The 24,581-nt window shown below is 44.8% G+C and overlaps 1 protein-coding gene across 2 annotated transcripts in view; it reads left to right on the top strand.

Annotated features, from left to right (window-relative positions):
- TPCN2 (two pore segment channel 2) overlaps positions 1-24,581 on the top strand; it is a 52,543-nt gene that overhangs the window by 7,536 nt on the left and 20,426 nt on the right. For both annotated transcript variants that reach the window (XM_075927710.2, XM_075927709.2), the window contains exons 3-13: positions 1,680-1,756; positions 2,785-2,962; positions 3,721-3,837; positions 8,289-8,395; positions 10,436-10,508; positions 16,389-16,488; positions 16,901-16,966; positions 19,076-19,140; positions 20,838-20,935; positions 21,383-21,464; positions 22,743-22,829. In XM_075927710.2, coding sequence (XP_075783825.2) covers positions 1,680-1,756; positions 2,785-2,962; positions 3,721-3,837; positions 8,289-8,395; positions 10,436-10,508; positions 16,389-16,488; positions 16,901-16,966; positions 19,076-19,140; positions 20,838-20,935; positions 21,383-21,464; positions 22,743-22,829 — 1,050 coding nt within the window. The remainder of the gene's footprint in view (positions 1-1,679; positions 1,757-2,784; positions 2,963-3,720; positions 3,838-8,288; positions 8,396-10,435; positions 10,509-16,388; positions 16,489-16,900; positions 16,967-19,075; positions 19,141-20,837; positions 20,936-21,382; positions 21,465-22,742; positions 22,830-24,581) is intronic.

Genomic DNA, 24,581 nt, shown 5'->3' with positions numbered 1-24,581 from the left:
AAACCAATCTGATAGCTTTCTATGATAGAATAACAAGCCTTGTAGATAAAGGGGAAGTGGTAGACATGATATACCTTGCCTTAGTAAAGCATTAGATACACTCTTGCATGACCTTTTTATCAGTAAATTAGGGAAATTCAAAATAGATGGGGCTACTCTAAGGTGGTTGCATGAGAATGGTTATCCAAGCAGTAGTTTACAGATGATGTCAGCTCCCAGCCTATAAAGTTTGCAGATGATGCCAAGCTGGGAGGGGTTGCAAGTGCTTTTGAGAATAGGGTATTAATTCAAAATGATCAGGACAAACTGGAAAAATGATCTGAGGTAAACAGGATGAAGCTTAATAAGGACAAATGCAAAATACTTCACTTAGGAAGGAACAATCCGTTTCACACATACAGAATGGGGAGTGACTGTCTAGGAAGGAATACTGCAAAAATGGCATCTAAGGGTCATAGTGCACCACAAGCTAAATGTGAGTCAGCAGTGTGATACGTACATACAAACTTCCCTACATTTATCTGAGTTTACTACCTCTTGAAATATCCTTTTGTCCTTTTTTCTTTCCCTCTTCTCTGTATAGCATCTTTCAATTTCTCTGAGTCCTGGTCACCTCTGTGATATTAGTTGGGAGGCCTGAGGTCTAGAATTCTTTTACTGCCTTCAAATATAGTGCACTCTGAGGCTTTCCCAGGAGCAGGTGCACATCTGAGAAACTACTAGGACTACTAAAGTGTGAACTGCTAAGGTGGGTTTCAGCAAGAGCAAGTGACCCTGTTGTGAGGTGTGGCTGGTACTTGCTTGAATTAAATTTTAAACCAGTGTGTTTGATGATTTGAGCTGAAATTGAGGCCAGCTGTTGTTTTCGGAATCAGTTTATTCCACATTTACTTTACTTAGGCGTTTTTGAACAGCCTTAGATTAAGGACCTGCTAAATAAGTGAGGTAAATGACTGGATATTATCAGACGAGAGTGTAGTGGCTAGAGCATGAGACTGATATCAGGACTCTCTAATTTTATTTCCTGCTCAGTTACTGTCATATTGTCCAGATGTAGGTAAGTTAGCCGCTCTATACCTCAGTTTACTGAGCCATATATGTCAATAATGATGCCTACCTTCTATGGATGTTGAGGTATAATTTATGATGTTTTGAGGTCCTAGGGTGAAAAGGTCTTTATAAAAGCAATTTCTTTGCAATGTCACTTTTAATTCACATGTGTGCAAACTAAGAGGTGGACTTCATGCTTTTTTTAGTATCCTCTATGTCTTAGAGCAGGCCTACACTACAGGGCAATGTCAACCGAAGATATGCAACACCAGGTACATGAATAGTGTAGCTGGAGTTGTTGTACCTTAGGTCAAGTAGCCATGGGGTCTTCATTGTGGGGGGTTGATGGGAGAAATTCTTCCGTTGACTTCCCATATGCGTCTTGTTACGGTGGAGAACTGGAGTTGACAAGAAAGCAATCGGTGGTTGATTTAGATCTGCTAAATCAACCTCTGATGATTGATCTGTTGCAGCACCGATCTCCAGGTAAGTCTACACCTGCCATTAATTTAGGGCTGAAAGTGTCTCAGAAATTGAGGCATCTTAGATTTTAAAAAGCTTGATATCTCTATTTGAGGTAGAGACCAAATGCAACATTTGAAATACTTTGCTTTGTCTCCTGCCTCCAGTATCGTTCCATAAATCACCGAATGGATTCCCAATCCCTGTGGCTTTATCGATGGTATTATTCAAGAATTTGCCAGTGGTGAGAACTTGGTTTTCTGCTTTTTTTTTTTTTTCCTTCCTCTTTGATTTAGCAGAGCGGGTTCTGAAATGACTTCTTGCTTTTGTTTTTGTTTTTTGTTAGTTTGCTTAGCTGATATAGTAATTGTTGCTGTATTCCAAAACAAACTTTTCTAGCAAATCAAATTGAAGAATAAATCTGAATGTGACAAAACTGGACAGTAGTAAATATTGTAAACTCTTATTATTGCAGATACCTTTGTTGAATTCCAAGGGGCTAATCATGGAGCTGTTTGCAGGATCACACACTAGTTATTGAAACTTGAATTTGTTAATAACATTTATTTAAGCAGCGGCAACTGTATGTTTTTTAGTTCATTTATTTTCCAGTGGGTGCCATTAAAAGTGCAACATTTTCCAAGTGTGGTTTTTGGTTTGAGGCCAGCCTTGTAATTCTAAATGCAGACAAAAAGTCCAATACGGTTAGGAGTGTGATATAGTGCTTTCAGGTAGGGATGTTAAATTTAGACTAATTGGCTAATCGAATAGTCGATGCATTTTTGCATCAACTATTTAATTAATCAATAAGAGTGCCTCTGCCTTTCAAGGGCTGTTGCTACACATCAAGGCGAAAGTGCTGCAGGGAGCATGGGTCTATCAAGGGACTCAAGCAGTCCCCCGCTGGCTCCTTTCTCCCCGCGACACTTCAAAGCGGCAGTGCCGCATGGAGACCGTGGTCAGTGGGGGAGTCCCAGGCTGCGTTTCAAAGGCTCCACACAGCTCTGCCGCTTTGAAGTACCCCTTTAACTTCCCCCTTTCTGATAGAGGCAGCAAGCAGGGGCAGGGGAAGTGACTAGTCGACTACTGTGTTGACTATCAGATAACCATTTGCTTATCGGATTGTCAACTAATCCCTACTTTCATACGGTGCCTGCTATATGCATTAAGCTTAATACCATTATAAAAATTGATACTGTGATACCTTATTTAAATTTGTGATCAGCATCTGCTGCCTTTTATTCTAGTCTTTTATGTTTCCTACCTTTTCAGGGTTTTGAGTCTCACCATTACTCTGATTCTGGCTCTGGCTTTCATTGAAATCCCTTCTTCGCTCACTATCACGTCGGATGTACGTTACCGTGGCACAGCCTGGGCGCCTCCTTGTGGCCTGACTGAAAGCATAGAGCTGCTTTGTTTCTTCATCTTTATAGCTGACGTCTCTGTGAAGGTGAGCAACGTTGAGGTCTGCACAATATTTAAGAAGCACGTGTGCTTGTTTATCATATTTATGGTAAACACGGTTAATGTGGTCTGTCCGTTCCTCCTTTGTATTTTGGGACATGGTGTGATTTGAAAGGTTTAATCAGCTTTGGAATTTGGCTTGTTTGATTATATATTAAATTTTGGGAAAAAGGCAACTTCCTACTGATATATAAAATATAAAAACAGTGCAAAAACACTTCATCATTGGGGAGGTACGAATCATGCATTTCCAAGAAATATAACCTTATTTCCTTATATTCAGTCCTCTGTATGCTGACAGGAAATAAAATTATAATTGTTTTGCTAAGGACCAGATATTCTTGCTATTTTTGTTAGACTTGTAGAACTGAGCCCTAAATGATCCAGCTTCCTCAGATGCATAGACTAATTTGTGAAGTTTGAACCCTTAGATGCTTCCTATTTTAGAAGGATCAGCATTTTGATCACTACACAGATATTTACCGTGTGTTTGTGTGTATATATAGGTCTACTCAAAGAGGTGAGGAACATCTGCAACTTCTGTTGACTGTTACTTAGCTCCGCTAGTAGAAGAATTCTAGGATTCAGTGTAAGGTTTTTTTCCACATTCCATGGGAAATATTTCCAAAAAAGACTTAAAAGTAACACCTTTGACAGTGTATTCGGGTCAGTTTCCTTTTCAGTTTGTGTCCCACTCAAACTAGTTAAGGTTTAACCGTTGTTTACATTTTGTTTGCCTTCAAGAGTTACTTAATTGGTTGGGAAGAATTTCGGAAAACCAAATGGTTGCTGGCTTATATCCTGATATTGGTCGTCTCCCTTATTGACTGGACTGTGTCACTGAGCTTTTCCTGTACAGAGGTAAGAACTGTTTTCCATCCCTCCCTCCCCCAAGCTATCAGCAACCTTGTGATAGGGAGGGAGTTACTGCAGAGAAAGCTTCTAGGAGGGCCTTTGCTGCATGGTAACTAAAAATTACAGTGCAGGGTAGAGTGTCTTGTCTTATGTTTGCTGTTAGAGTGAGCACGTTGAGACATTAGGAAACACCTGCAAAGCTTTTCTCCAGGGACTCTTGATTTGAGGTTCTTAATGAAGGATTTAATGCTGTCTGTAAAATTAAATAAAGCTTTGGCTATATAATTAGTCTTAGTGATCATTTGAAGGCCATTAGCAGAAACTTCATTGTGTAGGAGGGAAAGGACAGAATTTTCAACAGGATATAACTGCAGGATTTACTGAATGTAGTTGCCCACGGCCAATCTTCTCTCTCAAAATGTAAAGATAAATATATTGCCAAATCTTACTTTTTCAGAGGGCGTTGCAGTCATTTTCACCTTATGACTTCACAGGAGTAATATGACCACAAATCTTGTGACAAGTTTCTAAGCACACACATCCTAATGCTAGTAATCTAGTCTTTCACTCATCTTCCTTCACTGTGCAACAGCTCCACTGGCTGTAAATAACTCACACTGAATCATCAATCATCATCAATCAGTGATTACAAAATATTCAAACAAGGCTGGACTTTTTCATTTTGCTTTTAATGAAGATCCCTGTGCCAAAGCCATTGTCAAATGCCGCCTACCCACTCATGGCAAAACATGCAAATCTTGCTTCAAAATAATTTGTAGTAGTAGCCATGGGTTTGATGCATTTGGTGCTATTAGTGTTAAACTGTTAGCCTCACAATTTTGTAATGCATATTTTAGTGGCCAAGATACTAGTGCAGTGGTTAAAAAAAAATTTTTTTTCATGTAGAATGGACATAGCAGCTGAACTTGCGTATGAAGCAGTAATGTTTTGCTGAAACCTGTCACAGTTAGCTTCTTTTCTACATTTTACCTAGACGCACGGTGGGTGAGGTAGTATCTTTTATTGGACCAATTTCTCTTGGTGACAGAGACAAACTTTTGAGCCACACAGAGCTCTTCTTCAGGTCTGAGAAAGGTAATCAGAGTGTCATAACTAATATTCAAGGTGGAACAGATTGTTTAGCATGAATAGTTTACCCATATTGTAAGAGACCAAGATGAAGTGCCAGTTAATAGCTCTGCAGTCATAGGACTAAAACAGGTTTAGTGGGTTACAGATTGTTATAATAAACTGTAAATCCCATGTCTTTATTACGTTTATAATTTCTAGTGTCTAGCAAAGTTATGAATGAAATGCTCAGGGTTGTCTTTTGAAGATGTTGTGCAAGTTTCCTTTGAGGTGAAAAGGTACAGCGTCATTGTTTTGTGAAGAGTGTTCACCCTGGGTGACTGGTTATTTTTGTCTTCTATATCTGACTCATCAGACTTCATCTTCAAAGGAAACTTGCACAATACTTTCAAAAGAAAAGCCTTGGAGCTTAAATTCATAACTTTGCTAGACACCAAAACTCATGGATATATCCAAGACATGGTGTTTATGGCTTATTACAACAATCTGTAACCCTTCTAGGGTATGGCTAGACTACGTGGCTCCATCGACGGAGCCATGTAACTTAGTTTACCCGACATAGTCAGTGAAGCTGGGATTTAAATACAGGCAGTCTCCGACTTACGCGGTCCGCACTTACGAACGGGGCTTTCTCGCCCCGGAGGTCGAGGTGGCGGATTGCTGCCTGCGAGCTCCGGGGCGAGAAAGCCCCGTTTGTAAGCTGCTCCCGGTGCCCCTGGTCTGCTGGAGACTGTCTCCAGCAGACCAGGGGCACCGGGACTGAAGCCGCAGCAGCGGCGGGTTCACGCGCTTCTGAGGCTTTGCCAGAGCAAAGCCTCAGAGGCGCGGCACCCCGCTGCCACTGCGGCTCTGCTCCCCGTGTCCCTGGTCTGCTGGGGGGGGGGGGGGCCGGGCTAGTGTGCCCCCCCCCCAGCAGACCAGGCTTTTGTTGTGGACCCTGGGGCAGAGCAGCTGGGGCGCTGCCGATTGGTCCCGCAGCGCCGCCCTGCGCACTACTGGACCAACCCGGCAGCACCCCAGCTGCTCTGCCCCAGGTCCTGATTCAGCCGCTGCTGGTCAGTTTCAGCAGTGGCTGAATCAGGACGCCTGGGGCAGAGCAGCTGGGATGCTGCTGGGTTGGTCCAGTAGCGCCGAGGAGCGGTGCTACTGGAGCAAGCCAGCAGCACCCCAGCTGCTCTGCCCCAGGCGTCCCCAAGTCAGCCGCTGCTGAAACTGACCAGCGCTGACTACAGGAAGCCCGAGGCAGAGTTGCTCTGCCCCAGGCTTCCTGGAATCAGCCACTGATCAGTTTCAGCAGCAGCTGACTTGGGGACGCTTGGGGTTCTTAAGTTGAATCTGTATGTAAGTCAGAACTGACGGTCAGTTTCAGCAGCGGCTGAATCTGGACGCCAGTTCCGACTTACATACAGATTCAACTTAAGAACAAACCTACAGTCCCTATCTTGTACGTAACCCGGGGACTGCCTGTAATCTCTGCTTCATTAAAATAAAAATGGCCGCCGCGCTGTGCCAACAATCAGCTGATCCGGCACAGCGTGGAGTCTAGACGCGGATTGGTCAAGAAGGGAAGCCTTTGTCGACCGCTTCTGTAAACCTTGTTTCATGAGGCATAAGGGAACGGTCGACAAAGGCTTCCCTTGTCGACCGATCCGTGTCTAGACTGCCGCGCTGTGCCGGATCAGCTGATTGTCGGCACAGCGCTCCGGCCATTTTTATTTTAATGAAGCAGGGATTATTTAATGAAGCGGGGATCCGTTGACGGAGCCATGTAGTCTAGACATACCCTTAGAGCTCCCTCTTTCTGCCTCTCCCCTTGACTGGAGGGTGTTCACAGGCCTATTGAAATACGTGCTAGGGCTAAATATGTATTAAATACGTAGTTAGACAATCTAGTCCACTTTGTATTTATCTTTGTTTCCCAGACCTGAAGGAGAAGTCTTTGTAAGCTTGAAACCTTGTGTCTCTCACCCACAGGAGTTTGTCCAATAGACCCTACCCACCTTGCTTGCTAATATCCCAAGACCAATGCTTTGTACTTTTGAGAGAGTAGTTGTTATTAGTATATTTTTAACCTAAAAAAAGGCATTAGACCAAAACCTTGGTTGAAGGAATGAGATAAAGATCTTGTTTTGCTACTGCAACACACAGTCTCTATATGGGGTAGCAACTGCTTCTGTAGCCCAACCATTGTTAATATTTAGGCTTGGTCTGTACATAGTTTTTGTTTATTTTTACTATTTCAGATGGGAGTGGGTTTTTTTTCTATAGAAATAGTTGAATCTGCACAATAGTACTTTTTTCATATTATAACCTGTTCTCCTTTTATGGAAATGAGTTATACCGGGATAAGCTTCTTTATACCAGTAATAACTGCTTCCAAACTTAAGTGGTAGTGGACTTGTACTAGTTTCACTATACAGATATAATTAAAATGGTATAGTTTTTATATGTAAAAAGTTTTTCATTATGCACCTTAATGTATAAACCCTGGAACCACGTGGCCATAAACTAAATAAAACCAAATGTATCTAAAATGCTTCATTTACTTCCATCCCTCATCCTTGTAGTGATGCTGATAATTTTTCAGTGGTCCTGGAAGTCCTTCAGCAAAAATCAGAGAAGACTTAATATTTCTAATGTAAAAAAGTTTATAGGGGAGAGGAGAAGCAGAATTAAAGGATAAAGACAGCATGAAAAGTTTTGGACTTTGTAAAGTCAGGTGCCAAAACTATTTTCCCTTTAAAGGTCACTTTAAAAAAAAAAATTTCTTTTTAAACATATTTGCATAAATGCTAATTTTAAAAAAATCCACTAATGTTCTATACATTGCTTTCCCTGTGTGCAATACAATTTGCCTTTTGCTTGCAGAATAAAACTTTGTAAATTCATATACTTGGTAAGGGATTGATGACTAATGGTTAAAACAAGGGACTGAGTTGAGAATATTATGTCATGTTCTGCCACTGATTCACTCTGTATCCTGAGAGGGTTATGTATTAGATGCTGTTGAAAATTCCACCCTTAACCAATGTGTGCCTCAGTTTATCTAGTTGTAAAAGGAAAGATGATTAGGCGCCTTGCAAGATGATTGAAGATTAATTCATGAGTGTTTGTAAAGCACTCAGAGATCCCTGAATACATGGGGGTTTAGAAGTATAAAGTGTTCTAATCACCTTCAGTTATTGTCTGACCTTTGGACTGAGTTTATCTAAAGCATAAGAAAATTTCCTTTTATAAAGGGTTGTTATTTCTTGGATGCCTATATTTTTCTTAATCTTTTCTGACCCAAATGCCTGGAAAAGTTAGTGGTAACTGCCGTGTGAGACTTTGTAGGGCCCAATACCAAATCAACTATTTTATTTTCACAGACTGTGAGAATAAGACGAATTCTTCGGCCTTTCTTTCTTCTTCAGAACTCCTCCATGATGAAAAAGACATTAAAATGCATCAATAGCACTCTGCCAGAAATGGCAAGGTAAGGGTTGTTTAGGTACCTGAACATGCCTTTTAGGTATTGCATCGTTCTGGGGATGTGGAATCTACACAGGTTCTGTGTTGAGAAGAGACAAGCTAGGTAAATGATTCCCCACTGAGCAAAAGAAAGAAATTTCCTGCAGGGCTAGGCTGTGGCCTACATATGACTAGAAGAATTAGCTAGTACAGTAATTGGAATGTTATCCTAGTGTTGAGGTGAGGTAAGCTGCATCTATTCTGTATAGCTTCTCATGCTGCCATCCTCACTATAGTAGTCTGAGTGCCTTCCAGTAGTGGATTAAGCTACGTGACTAAGATTTGGTCTACACTACAGAGTTAGGTCGACATCTTACATCAACCTAACTGTAAGAGTTTAAACTGACCTGTTGATGAAGTCACCCATTACACTGACCTAATAACTCTGCCTCCATGTGAGGCATGGTGTTGGGTAAGTGTTAGGTGTGTGGGTGAGTGTATGCGCGCTCCAATTGTATATGCCCCTCAATGCCCAAACAGTTATGTCAATGGAAGTGCTCTTTGTGAGGACATGCTCTACCAACAGAAGTAGAGCTACCACAGTAATGACTGTGGTGGCTCTACATCGACCCAACTTAGGTCGATTTCATTTTGTAGTGTAGACAAGGTCTATGTGTGCACCTGTCGTGTATTTTTGTTCTCATCCTCTCTCTGTGGGAGAGGTGTGTGCAGTGGAGTGTTTTGGAAGGATTTTAGGGTTCTTTTGGTTGGTTGTTTTAAATATGCATGTTACTGCCCTTCACATCACAATGGCCTGAGGTTCTCAACGTTCCACTTCCCTTCTGGGATCTTGTGGACTGCAGGTTGTGCATCTTGTCCTGAAAGTTGTGTTAGGATCACAGCTTAGAGTCAGACCACTTGTCTATTGTAAGTCTCACTAGAAATCATGTGGTGCCTCTAAAATGAGTAGCAGTAATGACGATTTGTGCATGTGAACATGTTTGTCTCTAATACTTGTATTTAATTCTTGGCACTCAGTTCTTTTTATATTCAAAGTACAATGTGCATTAATCCTCATAACTGCCTTGCATAAGGGGAAACAAGCATCAGCTGGTTAAGTGACTTGTCCAAGACCCTTTAACAAAATCTGTTTCAGAGTTCTGATAGGAACATAGGGAATTCTTGGCTCCCAAGCAAGAACTCAAACCATTAGGCTACCTTCTTCCATGATGCATTGATTGCAATGTGCTTTTCTTCAGTATTTTCACTTTTGGGGGAGAATTAGCAGTACAGATATTGATCATATGTGTTTATTAAAAGCCTTTAACTAGAAATCAAGGTAAGGAGTGCAATCCCAGCCACACAGTATGATGCTTTCTTAAAGAGACCTGTTCCTGCCCATGCATATGTACGGTATATAAACTTTGCTATATCCCCTGTCACCTATTTGATTCACAGAGGGCATATTAATCTTAGAATCAAATATGTATATATAAACCCCCTAAGACTATATATATTTTTGCCAAAGTAGACCATAAGGCCCAATGCCATAGAAACAATCCCCATAATTAAGGGGGCGTAGTTTATTGCAAATTGCATAGTTTATTCCAGGTCTAAATGGAAAGAGCTTATTTTGAAATTTGGTGCTGTGTAGACCGCGCCAAATTTCAAAATAAGGTACTATTCCAACAAATCCCTTAACACTCCTGGAACGAAGGTTACAGGGATGCCGGAATAGCGTGCTTGCTATTTCAGGAAATAGTGGGCACTTTTAAAGACACAGCATTGCTATTTTGGGATACTTCTAGATGTACCCTAAATGACAGAAAACTATGACCCTAATTCAGGAAGCATTTAGATGCATGCATAAGTCCTGTTGACTTCTGTCCTGCAGTCAGTTGTGATTGACGTCAGTGACACACATGTGAGTACACTTTTCCAAGTGAGGCCTGTATGATTTGTTTAGTTAGATTGCTTTAACTTTAAAAAAACATTGTTTAGAACTATGTCCTGTTGTGTTTTAGTCAAAGAATTGATGTTGATATATATATTTTCTTTCTGATAGTGTTGTTTTGCTACTTGCTGTTCACCTGTGTCTCTTTACCATGTTTGGCATGCTGCTGTTTGCTCGAACAAAGGTAACTAATACCTAATATTTGTGCTATGACAAATCCTAATGTTGTTTCTTATTTGAGAAGTTGTTGCATATGGTAGGTGTCTGGCTAAGCCAGAATAACCCATTCCGCAAGAACAGATAGGTTCTTTCTCAGACCTCTTGGGATGAATTTATAAACTCATATAAGGGGTTGTTTTTAGAAACTGAATTACAAAACCTTCACAGCCTGACTGCTGTACTGTATGTGTAAGAATGTAATGGAAGACCACTCCAGTTTTACAGTTTCTTCTTTCTCATTCTCAAAATGCTGTATGTTCAACACTGAACTTTGCCTACATGTCTGTGCTGTAACTACACACACTTCCCTACCATAAACTTAAATGTTGCCACTATTTTTGGGATGCATTTTTATCCCTTTGCATAGTTCTGCTCATCGTAATCCTAGCTGGCATGGCGGTAAAAATGCCAGCAGCCATGTCCATGCCACAGCATCCAATGTTGTTATAGTTGAGACAACTGCACTGATATCATTACAAGTAAGAATTTTCAAGTGGGAACAAGAAAGGCAAGCGTAGTTAAAGCCCTAACATTGCACTGTGTAAGCTGGGCCTTGTACTTAGAGAGAGAGAACCGTACCGTTCTTTGGATGGTACAAGTTGACTCTCTAAAATCAGGGACCCTCTGGTCTGGCAGATCGCAGATATTGCTGGACCAGACAGACACAGCTGGCCAGGTTTAGAAGTGCAGCCCAGGTTGGGCTGGTAGTGGGGAGTGCAGCCTCAGCTGGAGTTGGCATTGTGGGCGGGTGCAGCCCTAGCCAGGACTGGTGGCGAGGAGGCCCCAGTTGGGGTTGGGGGCAGCGGGCTGGCAGTCAGGAGCCTAGTTGAGTCTGAGGCTGGTGCAGTAGGAAGCACAGCATCAGATAGGGTTGGCATAGTGAGGAGTGCGCAGCCCTGGCCAGGGCTGCAGTCTGCAGGCTGGAAGCTGGGCATACAGCCTGGGTCAATCCCATGGGGGGGGGGGGGGGGGGGGCTGAAGATAGCGGAGCCTGCCCCTGTCTGGGACTGGCATGGTGTGGGGCTAGAGGCAGTGGCAGGCGGCATGGTGTGTAGCCCTGGCCAGGAGCAGATCCTACAGCCAAGTGCGGAGCCTTGACCTCCCCTGGTCCAGAAAATTCTTTGGTTTGGGATCACTCAAGCCCTGAGGTGCCAGACCAGGGAAATCTGATCTATATCTTGCTTGTGTCATTCATCGCTATTTTTTGTTTTCAGCATTCTCTACTGATCTAGGGGGCTGTTCATTCTTATATTTGTGCTCTTAAAGGTCAGGTCATATCTTAAAAATGTTTATACATGAACAGAAGGAAAAAGTCATTCTTCCGCACTACTCTGTGCTGATTAGGCCTCAGTTGGAGTATTATAGACTAACAGATTTATTGGAGCATAAGCTTTTGTGGGCAAAGACCCACTTTGTTGGATGCATGCATCTGATGAAGTGGGTCTTTGCTCACAAAAGCTTATTCTCCAATAAATCTGTTAGTCTATAAGGGTATGTCTACACTACCCCGCTAGTTCGAACTAGCGGGGTAATGTATGCATACCGCACTTGCTAATGAAGCCAGGATTTGAATTTCCCGGGCTTCATTAGCATAAGCGGGGAGCCGCCATTTTTAAATCCCCACTGCTTCGAACCCCGTGCAGCGCGGCTACACGGGGCTCGAACTAGGTAGTTCGGACTAGGTTCCTATTCCGAACTACCGTTACTCCTCGTGAAACGAGGTGTACCGGTAGTTCGGAATAGGCACCCTAGTCCGAACTACCTAGTTCGAGCCCCGTGTAGCCGCGCTGCACGGGGTTCGAAGCAGCGGGGATTTAAAAATGGCGGCTCCCCGCTTATGCTAATGAAGCCCGGGAAATTCAAATCCCGGGCTTCATTAGCAAGTGCAGTTTGCATACATTACCCCGCTAGTTCGAACTAGCGGGGTAGTGTAGACATACCCTCACAGTGGTCCCCAACCATTTGGGGTTGCCGGGCGCCAGGGGGCGTGGCTGTTCTCTCGCCGGGCGCCCGGGGGGGGGCGGGGCCCCCCATAGCCGCATTCCGGGGGCCGGCGCTCTCCCCTCAAGCGCCGCGCACTCGGGGCCGGCGCTCTCCCAGCCCCCTCCCCCAAGCGCCGCACGCCCGGGGCCAGCGCTCTCTCCCCCTCCCTCCCCCAAGCGCCGCGCACCCTGGGCCGGCGCTCTCTCCCCACTCCCTCCCCCAAGCGCCGCGCGCCCCGGCTGGTGCTAGCGCTCTCTCCCCAAGCGCCGCGTGCCCAGGGCCGGCGCTAGCGCTTCCTCCCCCCCCGCCCCCAAGCGCCGCGTGCCCGGGGCCGGCGCTGGCGCTCTTCCCCCCCCATGCGCCGTGGGGGGTGAATCCGCAGTGCCCCCGGGCCAGCGCTCACCGTGCGCCACGTGCCCGGGGCCAGGCCAGCCCTGAGCACTTGGCGGGCGCAGACAAATGCCCCCGCGGGCGCCATGGCGCCCGCGGGCACCGTGTTGGGGACCACAGGTCTATAAGGTGCCAAGGGACTCCTTGTTGCTTTTGCAGATTCAGACTAACACAGCTACCCCTCTGATAACTGGAGTGTTGAGTCCAGTTGTAGGTACCATATTTCAAGAAAGATATGGACAAATTGGAGAAGGTCCAGAGAAGAGCAACAAAAATGTTTAAAGGTCTAGAAAACATGGCCTACAAGGGAAGACTGAAAGAATTGGGCTTGTTTAGTTGGTAAAAGAGAAGACTGAAAGGGCACATGATAGCAGTTTTCAGGTATCTAAAAGGATGTCACAGGGAAGAAGGGGGAAAATTGTTCTCCTTGGCCTCTGAGGATAGGACAAAAAGCTTAAATTGCAGCAAGGGAGGTTTAGGTTGGACATTAGGAAAACCTTCCTAACTGTCAGGTTGGTTAAACACTGGAATAAATTGCCTAGGGAGGTTGTGGAATCTCCATCACTGGGGATATTTAAGCGCAGGTTAGACAGACACCTGTCAGAGATGATACAGACCGGGGTGGGCAATAATTTTTAAAAGGTGGCCACTTTAGAAAATTCTGAAGAGGCTCTGGGACATCCCGGATGGGGTAGGGCCTCAGGCAGAAGGGGCGGGGCCAGGAGACTTCTTGTGCTTCCCCCCACTCTGATTGGCCTGGGGGTGGGGGAGCATGAGAAGTCTTCCTCTTTCCTCCCCCCTCAGAGCGAAATGCCAGCTGTTTTAAAACAGCTGGCGGTTCCCTCAAGGCACCTAGTGGAAAGAGATCTTGTGTGATCTCCCTTTCCCCAGGCCAGTCAGGGCTTGGGGGTGGGGGAGTGCGCATAGTCCCCTTGCTCCTGCTAGAGTGCACAGCTAGAGAGTCATGCTGGCTGCCGGTGTGTGTCTTTTGCTGTTGCGTGCCCCTGGCAAGGCAGGGACAGCATGCGGGATATTTTGCATGCTCCCCGCCCCAGGCCCTGCTTGGCATGGGAGTGGGGAGCACACACAACTCACCCCCCACCCCGCCAAAGGCATGCAGCAGCTAGAGATAAACACTGGCTGTTTTAAAACAGCCGGTGTGTGTCTCTAGCTGCCGCATGCTTTTGTGGGGTCGAGGAGACTTTGTGCGCTCCCCCGCTGTCAGACCCTGATTGGCCTAGCGGTTGCGTAGTGGCAGGGCGGCCGCAGGCCAGATCCACCAGCTTAGCAGGCCGAATCCGGCCCACGAAGGGTCCTTTGCCCACCCCGATATGGACTGTGCTTGGCCCTGCCATGAGGGCAGGGGACTGGACTTGATGATCTCTCAAGGTCCATTCCAGTTCTGATTCTATTCAGTAAACACACTCAATGTCTGCCTCCCCACTTGTTTCTTGGTAGTAATCCTGATAACATCAGAATTAATAATTCTGTAGTCAGTTAAAGGAACCCAAAGTGTGGTCCGGGGATCAAACACAGCCCCTGGAAGCTTAAAACGCATTCTTTATCTTCCAAGCACAGTCGGTGGAAGTTAATGAGTCTAATAGTTAAGTTCATGTCTGCATTTCCTTTTTAATGGTTCTTCGTTTGCATAGCTGTTTTGTGGGTCACACTATTGTATTTAAAACACAAAACCATCTGTAATTAGCTGCTTTACCTGCAGATCAGCTGCTGGCTTTACTGAGCCAAAAAAAAAACAATTTCAATGACTATCTCCTGGAATTTTCAAGTTCTTTAAAATAGTTATCTGTCATTTTGTACATGGGTATCAGGCACTCTGAGCCCCCCTACTCTATATGCTTCATATTAGTAAAGCTGTAAAGTTTCCTATACTAAACAGTAACCACTTCTAGTGATCAAGTATCAGAGGGGTAGCCGTGTTAGTCTGAATCTGCAAAAGCGATGAGGAGTCCTGTGGCACCTTATAGACTAACTGAAGTGTAGGAGCATAAGCTTTCGTGGGCAAAGACCCACTTCGTCAGATGCATGTAGTGGAAATTTCCAGAGGCCTCTGGAAATTTCCACTACATGCATCTGACGAAGTGGGTCTTTGCCCACGAAAGCTTATGCTCCTACACTTCAGTTAGTCTATAAGGTGCCACAGGACTCCTCATCGCTTCTTCTAGTGATCAAGAATTTCTTCTCCCATGACTCCCCCCCTTGTGTTTCTCCTTCACCTTCTCTAAAATAAGGGAAAATAAAGCAGGGAATAGTCTCCCTTTTTCAGACTTTTGAAGCTTTTGATGTTCTACACCACAAACTGTCTTAAAAGTTGTCTCACTAATTATGTCCTGAGTAAATATGTTCTTGAGCTTATTTGAGTTCGTTTGGAAAGGAAGTGCCTTGTCTCCAGGAGGAAGAGTGCCAGCAGGCTTATTTCTAGCAGTGGAAGATGCTGTTTGGCAGAAGGACTTGGAAATGTCAAGAGGTCTCAGTGCAAGACCATCAGGGCTTCCTCCTCTGTGAACAAATGACAACTGTGTTTACAAATAGTTCTCAGGCTGCGGTTGAGGGCCTGTTTTAAACACAGTTGTCACTACCATGGCTTGTTCTTCAGTGCTGATAGAGCCTCTGCATGCTGATAGAGCCACTGCAGCTGTCTGTAACTTGTAACACCTGTTTCTGCTTCATATTATAGATAGAATCTTTTTTAATCATATCTGCAAATTGTTCTACAGCTTTGCAATAGAATGCTAAGTTACTTGTTAATCATTTTACAATACCTTGACAGAGGAATCTCAGAATTGGAATTTGGAAAAGATGCTGTATCTTAGTTTGGAAGATGGGTTATTTTTCCATCTTCACTGTAAGATAGAACTGTGTTAGTGTCTGTGGACTATGTGGTAATGAACTTCCCTTCCAGGCTTGACTTTCACAGTGTAGGTAGGGGCCTATATGCATTACAGTCTCTTATGTTAGTGATTTTTATCATACTCTGAATCCAATTCTCTCTGATGCACCAGCTGTTCTCTCAGCTTGGAGGGGATGCTCTTTACAACTTTGTGCCATTTTCAGAAGTGCTTTAAATTGTTACACTCCCTCCTTGTGGCATTATTTTTTCTCTCGTGTCCATCGATTTGGCCAGATCTAAATCCTGTATTAACACTTCTACATCTTTCCATTTTAAAATATGCTCTGTCTTGTGTTTTAATGATTATTAGTCAGTCGGTTGTCTGCTTGAAAATGCTAGAGAAGCATAACTAACTGATTGTATCAGAAGCTTGCATGTATGTCGTCTACATCTTCTACACTATTCTCACAGCTCTCTTCTACCTTGTTTGGTGGACTTGTCTGTCTACATTGTATCAAGCAGTGACAAAGGTTCTTGAGTGTTTCTTAACAGATTTTCCCTGACGAGAGATGCTTGTTGACAACTTTGTGTTGCTTTGGTAATAACATGGATCTCTTTGCTTAGGATAAGCAGCAGGAGAAGGAATGGGTGGGATATTTTCACAATTTGCCAGATTCACTGACTTCGTTGCTGGTGCTGCTGACTACTGCAAATAACCCTGACGGTGAGCAATCCATTCCAAAATCATTCTCATCTCCTCTCTTTTATTAACAACATAAAATAATTGATGGAATAGATTCCATTGCTTTCCTTAGTTTACTGTCTGACTTCTGTTAAATGATCTTTAACATTCTTGTTGTTGTTTCCTATAATGGTGCCTTCAGTGAGAAAACTATGTATGGATTGTTCCACATTTGTGTCCTTTTAACTCTTTTTAAAGCCTTTAAAGATTTTTCCAACTTCTGCCCCACTGACACAATTTAAGCTGTCGAAGTTGGGTTGACTTAAGCTATGACAATTACCCCAGCTACTCTGCCCCATGGTCTCCATTAGTACCAAGGATTTTAAGTATTAAATGTTTGTTTCTTTCAGGCTCAACATTCCTAATTCCCATTTGTTTTAAAACTTTTATACAGTGATGATTCCTGCATATTCTATTAATCGAGCCTATTCGATCTTCTTCATACTCTTCACTGTGTTGGGTAAGTCACCTGTTCTCTTTAGTAATGTAGGACTTGTACACACACTACCACTTGTGTCAGTATAATTTATGTCGCCCACTGGTGTGGATTAAGCTCTTGATGGGAGAAGTTCTTCCACCAACATAGCTAACACTTCTTATGGAGGTGCTTTTTTTTTATGTAGACAGGAGAGTTCTTGCCTATTGGCATAGAGTATCTTCACCAGACATGCTACAGTCACACAGCTGCAGCACTTCTAGTGTATACTGTCCTGTAGCATACAAAGTTACTTGTTAATCATCATACTCTGATTAAGGAATTTTAGAATTAGAGTTTGGAAAAGCTGTTTTCATTGTTTCTGAAGATTTAGAACTACAGGCAGTCCCCGGGGGACGTACAAGATAGGGACTGTAGGTTTGTTCTTAAGTTGAATCTGTATGTAAGTTGGAACTGTATGTAAGTCGGAACTGGCGTACAGATTCAACTTAAGAACCCCAGGCGTCCCCAAGTCAGCTGCTGCTGAAACTGATCAGCGGCTGATTCCAGGCCTCGGGCTTCCTGTAGTCAGCCGCTGGTCAGTTTCAGCAGCGGCTGACTTGGGGACGCCTGGGGCAGAGCAGCTGGGGTGCTGCTGGGTTGCTCCAGTAGCACGGCTCCTCGGCACTACTGGAGCAACCCAGTAGCACCCCAGCTGCGCTGCCCCAGGCGTCCTGATTCAGCCGCTGCTGAAACTGACCAGCAGTGGCTGAATCAGGACGCCTGGGGCAGAGCAGCTGGGGTGCTGCCGGGTTGGTCCGGAGCGGCGCTGCGGGACTAACCCGGCAGCCCCCAGCTGCTCTACCCCAGGGGTAGGCAAGAAAAGCCTGGCCTGCTGGGGGAAGGGGGGCACTAGCTGCACCCACCCCCCCAGCAGACCAGGGGGACAGGAGCAAAGCCGCGGAGCACGCCCGCAGCGGGCGTGCGCCAAGGCTTTGCTCCCTGTCTCCCTGCAGACCAGGGAGACGGGGAGCAAAGCCGCTGAGCATGCCCGCAGCGGGACAGCCCGGGTGCGCTTGGGCTGTCCCGCTGCGGGCATGCTCCGTGGCTTTGCTCCTGTCCCCCTGGTCTGCTGGGGGGGGGGGGTCCAGCAAAGTCGCTGGACCCCCCCAAGCAGACCAGGAGCAAAGCCGCCCAGGCGGCGGGAGTCCCACTGCCTGGGCGGCTTTGCTCCGGGGCAAACGAGCAAAGCCGCCCAGGCAGCGGGAATCCCGCCGCCTGGGCGGCTTTGCTCGGGTGTCCCTGGTCTGCCGGGGGAGTCCAGCGGCTTTGCTGGACCCCCTGAGCAGACCAGGGAGACCGGGAGAAGCTTTTTTCGCCCCGGAGGACACGGGTGGCGACCCGCCGCCCGTGAGCTCCGGTGCGAGAAAAGCCCCGTTCGTAAGTGCGGATCCGACATAAGTCGGATCCGCGTAAGTCGGGGACTGCCTGTATAAGAGACTTCCTGCTTTGTGTTTCTTTTCACTTCAACTTTGCAGTTTTATTTAATTCTCTGAAGTATCTTGCAGTTTACTTTTTGTGAAAGATACTTACAGCAATTTTACTCATTTTTAGCCTATGATCTGTTAATAGTTCAAAATTTTGTAGAATTGTACCTACCAACTATTGGCAACTTACATGAACAAGACTGTCAGGGAGGGCAATAATCAAATATTTATTGTGAGGAAACTAATTATGTTGACTTTCAGATTTACTTTAGCAGCTTATTATGCAACATACACAAATGTGGCTGTAATTTTAATTCTTAATTTTTTTCTATCTAAGTGTTGATGGCTTCTATTCAGTTCAAAAATATCTTCATTAGCTTATTCATTTATCAATACTTTTATCCTAAAAACTGGCTTCCTGTTATTGTTCTGAATGAGAAATAGAAATATTAATTTTGATTTCTTTCTTGGTGACTATTGTAAAAAGGCTCCTGTTTTATAAGCTAGAAATATTCAAATCCTATAGGACTATTATTTCACCAAAAATGACTGTGTTTAGGTCCAAATTATTGATTGTGTGGCTTATACTCAGGCAAACGTGATATGAGTCAAAGAAACAGAACTAAATGTGCAGTGGATCTCACTGTGTGTATTTCTTTCCTTAAAGGAAACTTGTTTCTGATGAACTTGCTGACAGCAATAATATACAATCAGTTTCGAGGATACCTTCTAGTGAGTAAAACATGCCTTATATGTGTGCTGATAAGTGCCAATTGCACTATTGGTGAGCCATAAATTTATAGCTTCTCAAGGTAGCTCTAAGTCTGAAATGCATGAGAGAGGAATTTGCATTAATGATACAGTCAAAGCAGCTCATGTGCTCTTCAACTAGGGCCACAGTTACAATATATAAAGGCATTTCTACTAGTATGGTGCCTTTCTGTAAGGGAAGAGGAATAAACTGTATCAGTGTAACTCTTCTTACACTAGAATTTGTACTGATTTAACTTGTAAAAAACCTACAATCCTAACCAAAATAGCTATATCATAACAAAAAAAAAATGTGGCTCAGTGACAGGTGTATTACTGTTTATGGTGCCTGGTACAATAGGTCCCCTCTCTTGGTTGGGGCTTTTAGGTGCTATTTTAATAGATAAGAATAAAATTTAAAAAAATCAGTAAAACAACAAGGAGTCCTTAGAGACTAACAGATTTGTTAGAGAAGGAGACCTGTGGTACCTTACAGGCTAACAGATTTATTAGGGCATAACGTTTCGTGGGTAAAACCCACTTCATCAGATTATGATGAATCAGATGCATGGATTGTGGTGCACATTGATGCTTTTGGATACTCTAATACCAGTCATAAACTGTACTTTCTGGGATTTGTTCCCAAAAGTGTGCCCACATCAGTGGGAGCCAGGGTTTGAATATCAGCCCTGGATGTATATGTGAGCTCAGACAGGCCTCCATTTTCTTTCCCTTGTAGTTCTACTGCCCTGTCCCAAAGAAGCGTGTATAGGAAATCACTAAAACCAGAAGTCTTGGTCCTGTAGGGAGACTGGGTGGCATTAGTGGGACTTATACATCTTCTTGCTCTCTCTCAGCAATATGTCTTCTCTTGGGCTCCCCTGAGCTTAGCCTTAGACACTTGTAAGTTACCCTTTAAACTGCAGAGAAAATATGTAGTTGGACCCTGTTAATGGACTGCTGATGACTGGGGGTGGGGGAATTGGCAAAGAGGGAGGTGAAGGGGATCTTGCCTTTTCTGAAATTACCCTTAACTGAACTGAAAAAGCCCTTTTTGCTTTGGTTTGAGAGGGAGGCAGTGACTTGGGGCACTCTTCACTTCAGCTGAGAGAGTTGTCTCTCTAATACAGGGGTGGGCAATAATTTTTTGTTGGGGGCCGCTTCAAAAACCGGGCTACACCGGAAGGGGTAGGGCCTCAAATGGAAGGGGCAGGGGAAGGATACCTCCAGGCTTCCCCACCCACAGACCATGATTGGTCTGGGGATGGGGAAGCGTGCAAAGCCTCCTTCTGCCCTGCCAGGAGCGCTCAGCACTTCTAAGTGCCATGCACACCTCTCAGGGTGGGGGTAGGGTGGAGGAAACTTTGCATGCTCCTCCCGCCCCCCCCAGGCCAATTGACTTGGGGGGTGGGGAGTGCGCAGTGTCTCCTCCCGCTCTGCCAGTAGCAGGTTGCATTTCAAAGTGCTGCGTGCTTCTGGCAGGGCGGAGGAAACTTCATGTGCTTTCCCGTGCCCCCAGGCCCTAATTGGTCTTGGGGCAAGGGAACAGCAGGGCCTCCATGGGCCGAATCAACCCACTTGGTGGGCTAAATCCGTCTCGTGGAGGCCCATTGTCCCACTCCTCCTGTAATAGCTACTGAAAGGTAACTTCTCTTCTCTGCGGTATTGTCACTATATAGAAATCGGTCCAGTCCTCGCTCTTGAGGAGACGTTTAGGAATCCGAGCTGCATTCGAAGTGCTGTGCTCCATGAAAGAAAGTTCTGTCAATACACACGAGTAAGTGAAGAATGCCACAGTGCATGCTGCTGCTGGGGAAGAGAGTAATATTTTTCCTCCAATCATGTCTGTTACTGCTCCTGAGGTTCCCTTTTTTGGGGCCAGGCACATTATCACCCATCTGTTTATTTAATGACTCTTTTTTCTTCCTGCCACCTCTTCTACCCTCTCCTTATAACAGCCATAGCCATATAATGTAAACACTGTTCTGAGGCTCTCGTTTTGTCTGTCTTATAAATGGGTAGAGAGGGGGGAGGATGCACGCTGGTTCTTGCTTTTGCATCCGATCTTCCATGTCTGTTGAAAATGCTTGAAAAAATAAGCACAGGGCTGGAGTGAAGATCATCATTTCGATGGTGCCTTTCATGAGAGGCAGGAGACAGATTATGTTTCAAGATAGTTGTGAGAGCTAGTTGTCTCCTTTTAAAAAAATTTATTTGTAAACAGGTTGTTTGTCAATGCTAATACATTGCTACAAGTGCTTCAAAAAGTTGAAATGGACCCTTGCTGCAAGCAAGCCATCTCGAGGGTAGGAATTTGATTTCATTTGATTAAATTCATGTTAGTGCTTGTTTAAGGTTCTGCCTAATAGCTCTGTGGACTGCGAACTTCTGTTTAATCCTATAGCCGGTCTGGGAGTGGTCACATCAGCAGTAATTTCTTCCCACTGTCCTGGCAATATCGGAAACCTCGCTGAATGAGAGTCACTACTGGCAAACTCAGAGTTTGAACCAGGGGTAGAAGGTTTCATGTCTCATTATAAACTCCCAGAGCCATTCAGCCTCTTCTTGGTGTGATTCTATTTTGTTTTCATTAAGCATTTTTTTTGCGCATTCTTTTGCGTTTTTATTGTAAATTCCATTTTTAAACCTTGTCTGGTAAAAAGGGAAAGGGAAACTATATAAAAAGGAAGCTATATAAAAATGGTATTGTTTAAGTGGCTAATTCTAGACACCTGTGTTTTGACAGCTTAGCGTCAAAGACAGCTGTTCTCAACCTGTTTACCATTGTGGGAAGCATATACAGCTCTTTATGTGTTGTGTGACTGTCCACACTAGCACTTATACCGGCATAACTTTTGTTGCTCGTGGAGTGGAATTTTCATGCCCTTGTGAATTACATCAGTTTTTTCCACATAAGTGGTAGTGTGTAGACATAGCCTGTTGGTGGGAGGAGAAATGAAAGAAGTGACTTGTCCAAGGTCACACAGCAGGTCAGTGGCCACGTAAGGACTAGACCAGTGGTCCCCAACTTTTGAGGTTGTCGGGCGCCAGGGGCATGGCCGTTTGCCCGCCAGGCGCCAGGGGCAGGGACACTAGCGCGCCCGGGGGCGGCCCCCCCCCTTGCCGCATGGCCGGGGGCGGGCCCCCCGGGCCCCTCCATAGCCGCGCGCCTGGGGGCGGGGCCCCCCCATAGCCGCGCGCCCGGGGGCAGGGCCCCCTCCAAAGGCCGCGCGCCCGGGGCCAGCGCTCCCCCCCCTCCACCGAGACCGGGGACAACGGGACGGTGCCCGCCCCCACCCTGCCCCGCCGAGTGCCGCGCGCCCAGCGCTCCCCCCGCCAAGCGCGCTCCCCCCGCAAGCGCCTGTGCGCCATGTGCCCGGGGCCAGGCCAGCCCCAAGCACCTGGCGGGCGCATTGAAATGCCCCCGCGGGCGCCATGGCGCCCGCGGGCACCGTGTTGGGGACAACGGGACTAGACCCTGGATCTCCTGGAGCCTGCTTCCTCACTGAGTACTGATATAGTCTTTAGGCATCTAAAGATGTATTAAACGCAGAGGTTGATTACTGTTTCTCTTATATGTAAAGACACTTCGGTCATGCCCTCGTGGCATACTGTCAGCTGCCTCATTTCAGAAGCTCTTTGATGAACTCGAAAAAGATCCTGTTAAACAGGTAAGTGCATGCGAACTATTTAAATAGCACTTTTAAACCATGCAGTTTGGTACAACAGTAAATAGCAGGCTTTGACTGTGAAGATATGATATTGAGCAGACAATAGAGTCATGAGGGTTAATTGATTACATGTTATATTCACTGTATTATTCATAAATGGTTTTAATCTTGACAAGGTCCATTGCTCTTTAGTCTTATGTCCTTTTTTTTAAAGGGTCGAGCCTAGGGATGTAAGTGTAATCGATTAACTGATAAGCAACACCTTCTAGGTTAATGCTATAGACTACACACATTCTCCCCCGCCCCCACCTTCCAGTAAATTTTTTAGGAGGCTGGCCAGCAGCCCAGCTCAGTCCTGGCTTGGGCTGGGTCCAGAGCCTACCCCCACTGTGGCTCTGCATTTAAAGTGTATTAGGAGCCAGATGGGCAGGCAACCTGGTTCAGTTCTAGCTCATGCCCGGTCTGGGAGCTCAGCCCCTCCCCTGCACAGGGGCTGCTGCCACCCTGTGCTGCTGCATCTGTATCAGAGGCAGCAGCGTAGGGCAACAGGCAGCTGGCTTGCGAGGGGAGCTGTTTTTTATATTGGCTCTCCTTGCGGACCAGCTTCCTCCTGGTACCCCACGCTGCTGCCTCTGATACAGAGGCGGCAGTGTGGAGTGTCAGGGAGCACCTTGGGAGTGGGGCCAGAGCGCATTGGCTTCCGGCCCCACCCCTGAGGACTATAGAATAGTCGACTAACCGATAAGAATTCATGAGGTTAATCGACTATTCAATTATCCAATATTTAACATCCCTAATTGAGCCTTTAAACATTAAATACCTTCTAAAAATATTCAAAGAAAAATATTTGTAATGCTTCTTATCTTGGGAATTCTTAAGTGCTTTGACTAGATAAAATGTGTGTAAATTTTCCTTTATTAGAAGATATGATTAGTAATAAGCAAATGAAAGATGAGTTGGCGAGAGACTACATTCCCCAAAAGTTCATTTGTAAGTTAGCTATTCTCATAAGTGTGAAAACTGAAACTACTATATGTAAACTTTATGTTTAAGTGACTCGACTGTGCTAGAAGAATTAATCCATTTCACATTTAAAAAAGAAAATTGATAATTTATGTTGCTTGCGGAGTAGAATATCATCAGTTGGTCTCTAGACCAAAAATACACTGGAAAGGAACAATACTGCAAATTTATAATTATTGTTTCCATGGAGGATTAAAGAGAGGATAAGTATTCAGTGCTTGCTTGCTTAAAAACCATTTTTGATCATTAGAAATATGTAGAGGAAACAAACAAAAACCAAAACACCATGGTAAATAGGGTTCTAATGAAATGTGTGAGGTATTTTTAAAATATTTTCCACCATGAGAGAGTCCCATTTTGAGGTAATTCATGTTCCCCATATGTTTATTTTTTGGCAGACAATGTCAAAGCCTCTCAGTCTTTGAATGACGTCGAAGTTTTGCTTCTTTGCCACCAGTGAAACATAAAGTCTTAAAAGAGCTTTAAGTTGCATTGATTTTAGTTGCATTGATTTTAACTAAAACTGGTTTTAAAAACTGATTATAAATTGGTACAAACCCTTGCCTGGATATTTTTATTTCGGTTTAAGGGGGCATGCTTTGGTTTAGGTTAAACTAATTCCTAATCTGAATAAACTAAATCAAAATAAATTTGTCTTAGGCCAAAATAATAGTTTTTACATAGTTTTTGGCACCAATATCCCTGAATTGGTTTAAAAATCACACCTTT

The sequence above is a fragment of the Pelodiscus sinensis genome, chromosome 5 (genome assembly GCF_052426305.1).
Source record: "Pelodiscus sinensis isolate ZL-2025 chromosome 5, ASM5242630v1, whole genome shotgun sequence".
Lineage (NCBI taxonomy): Eukaryota > Metazoa > Chordata > Testudines > Trionychidae > Pelodiscus > Pelodiscus sinensis.
The sequence above is the reverse complement of the archived record's forward strand: the minus strand, read 5'-3'. Positions and strand labels throughout refer to the sequence as shown.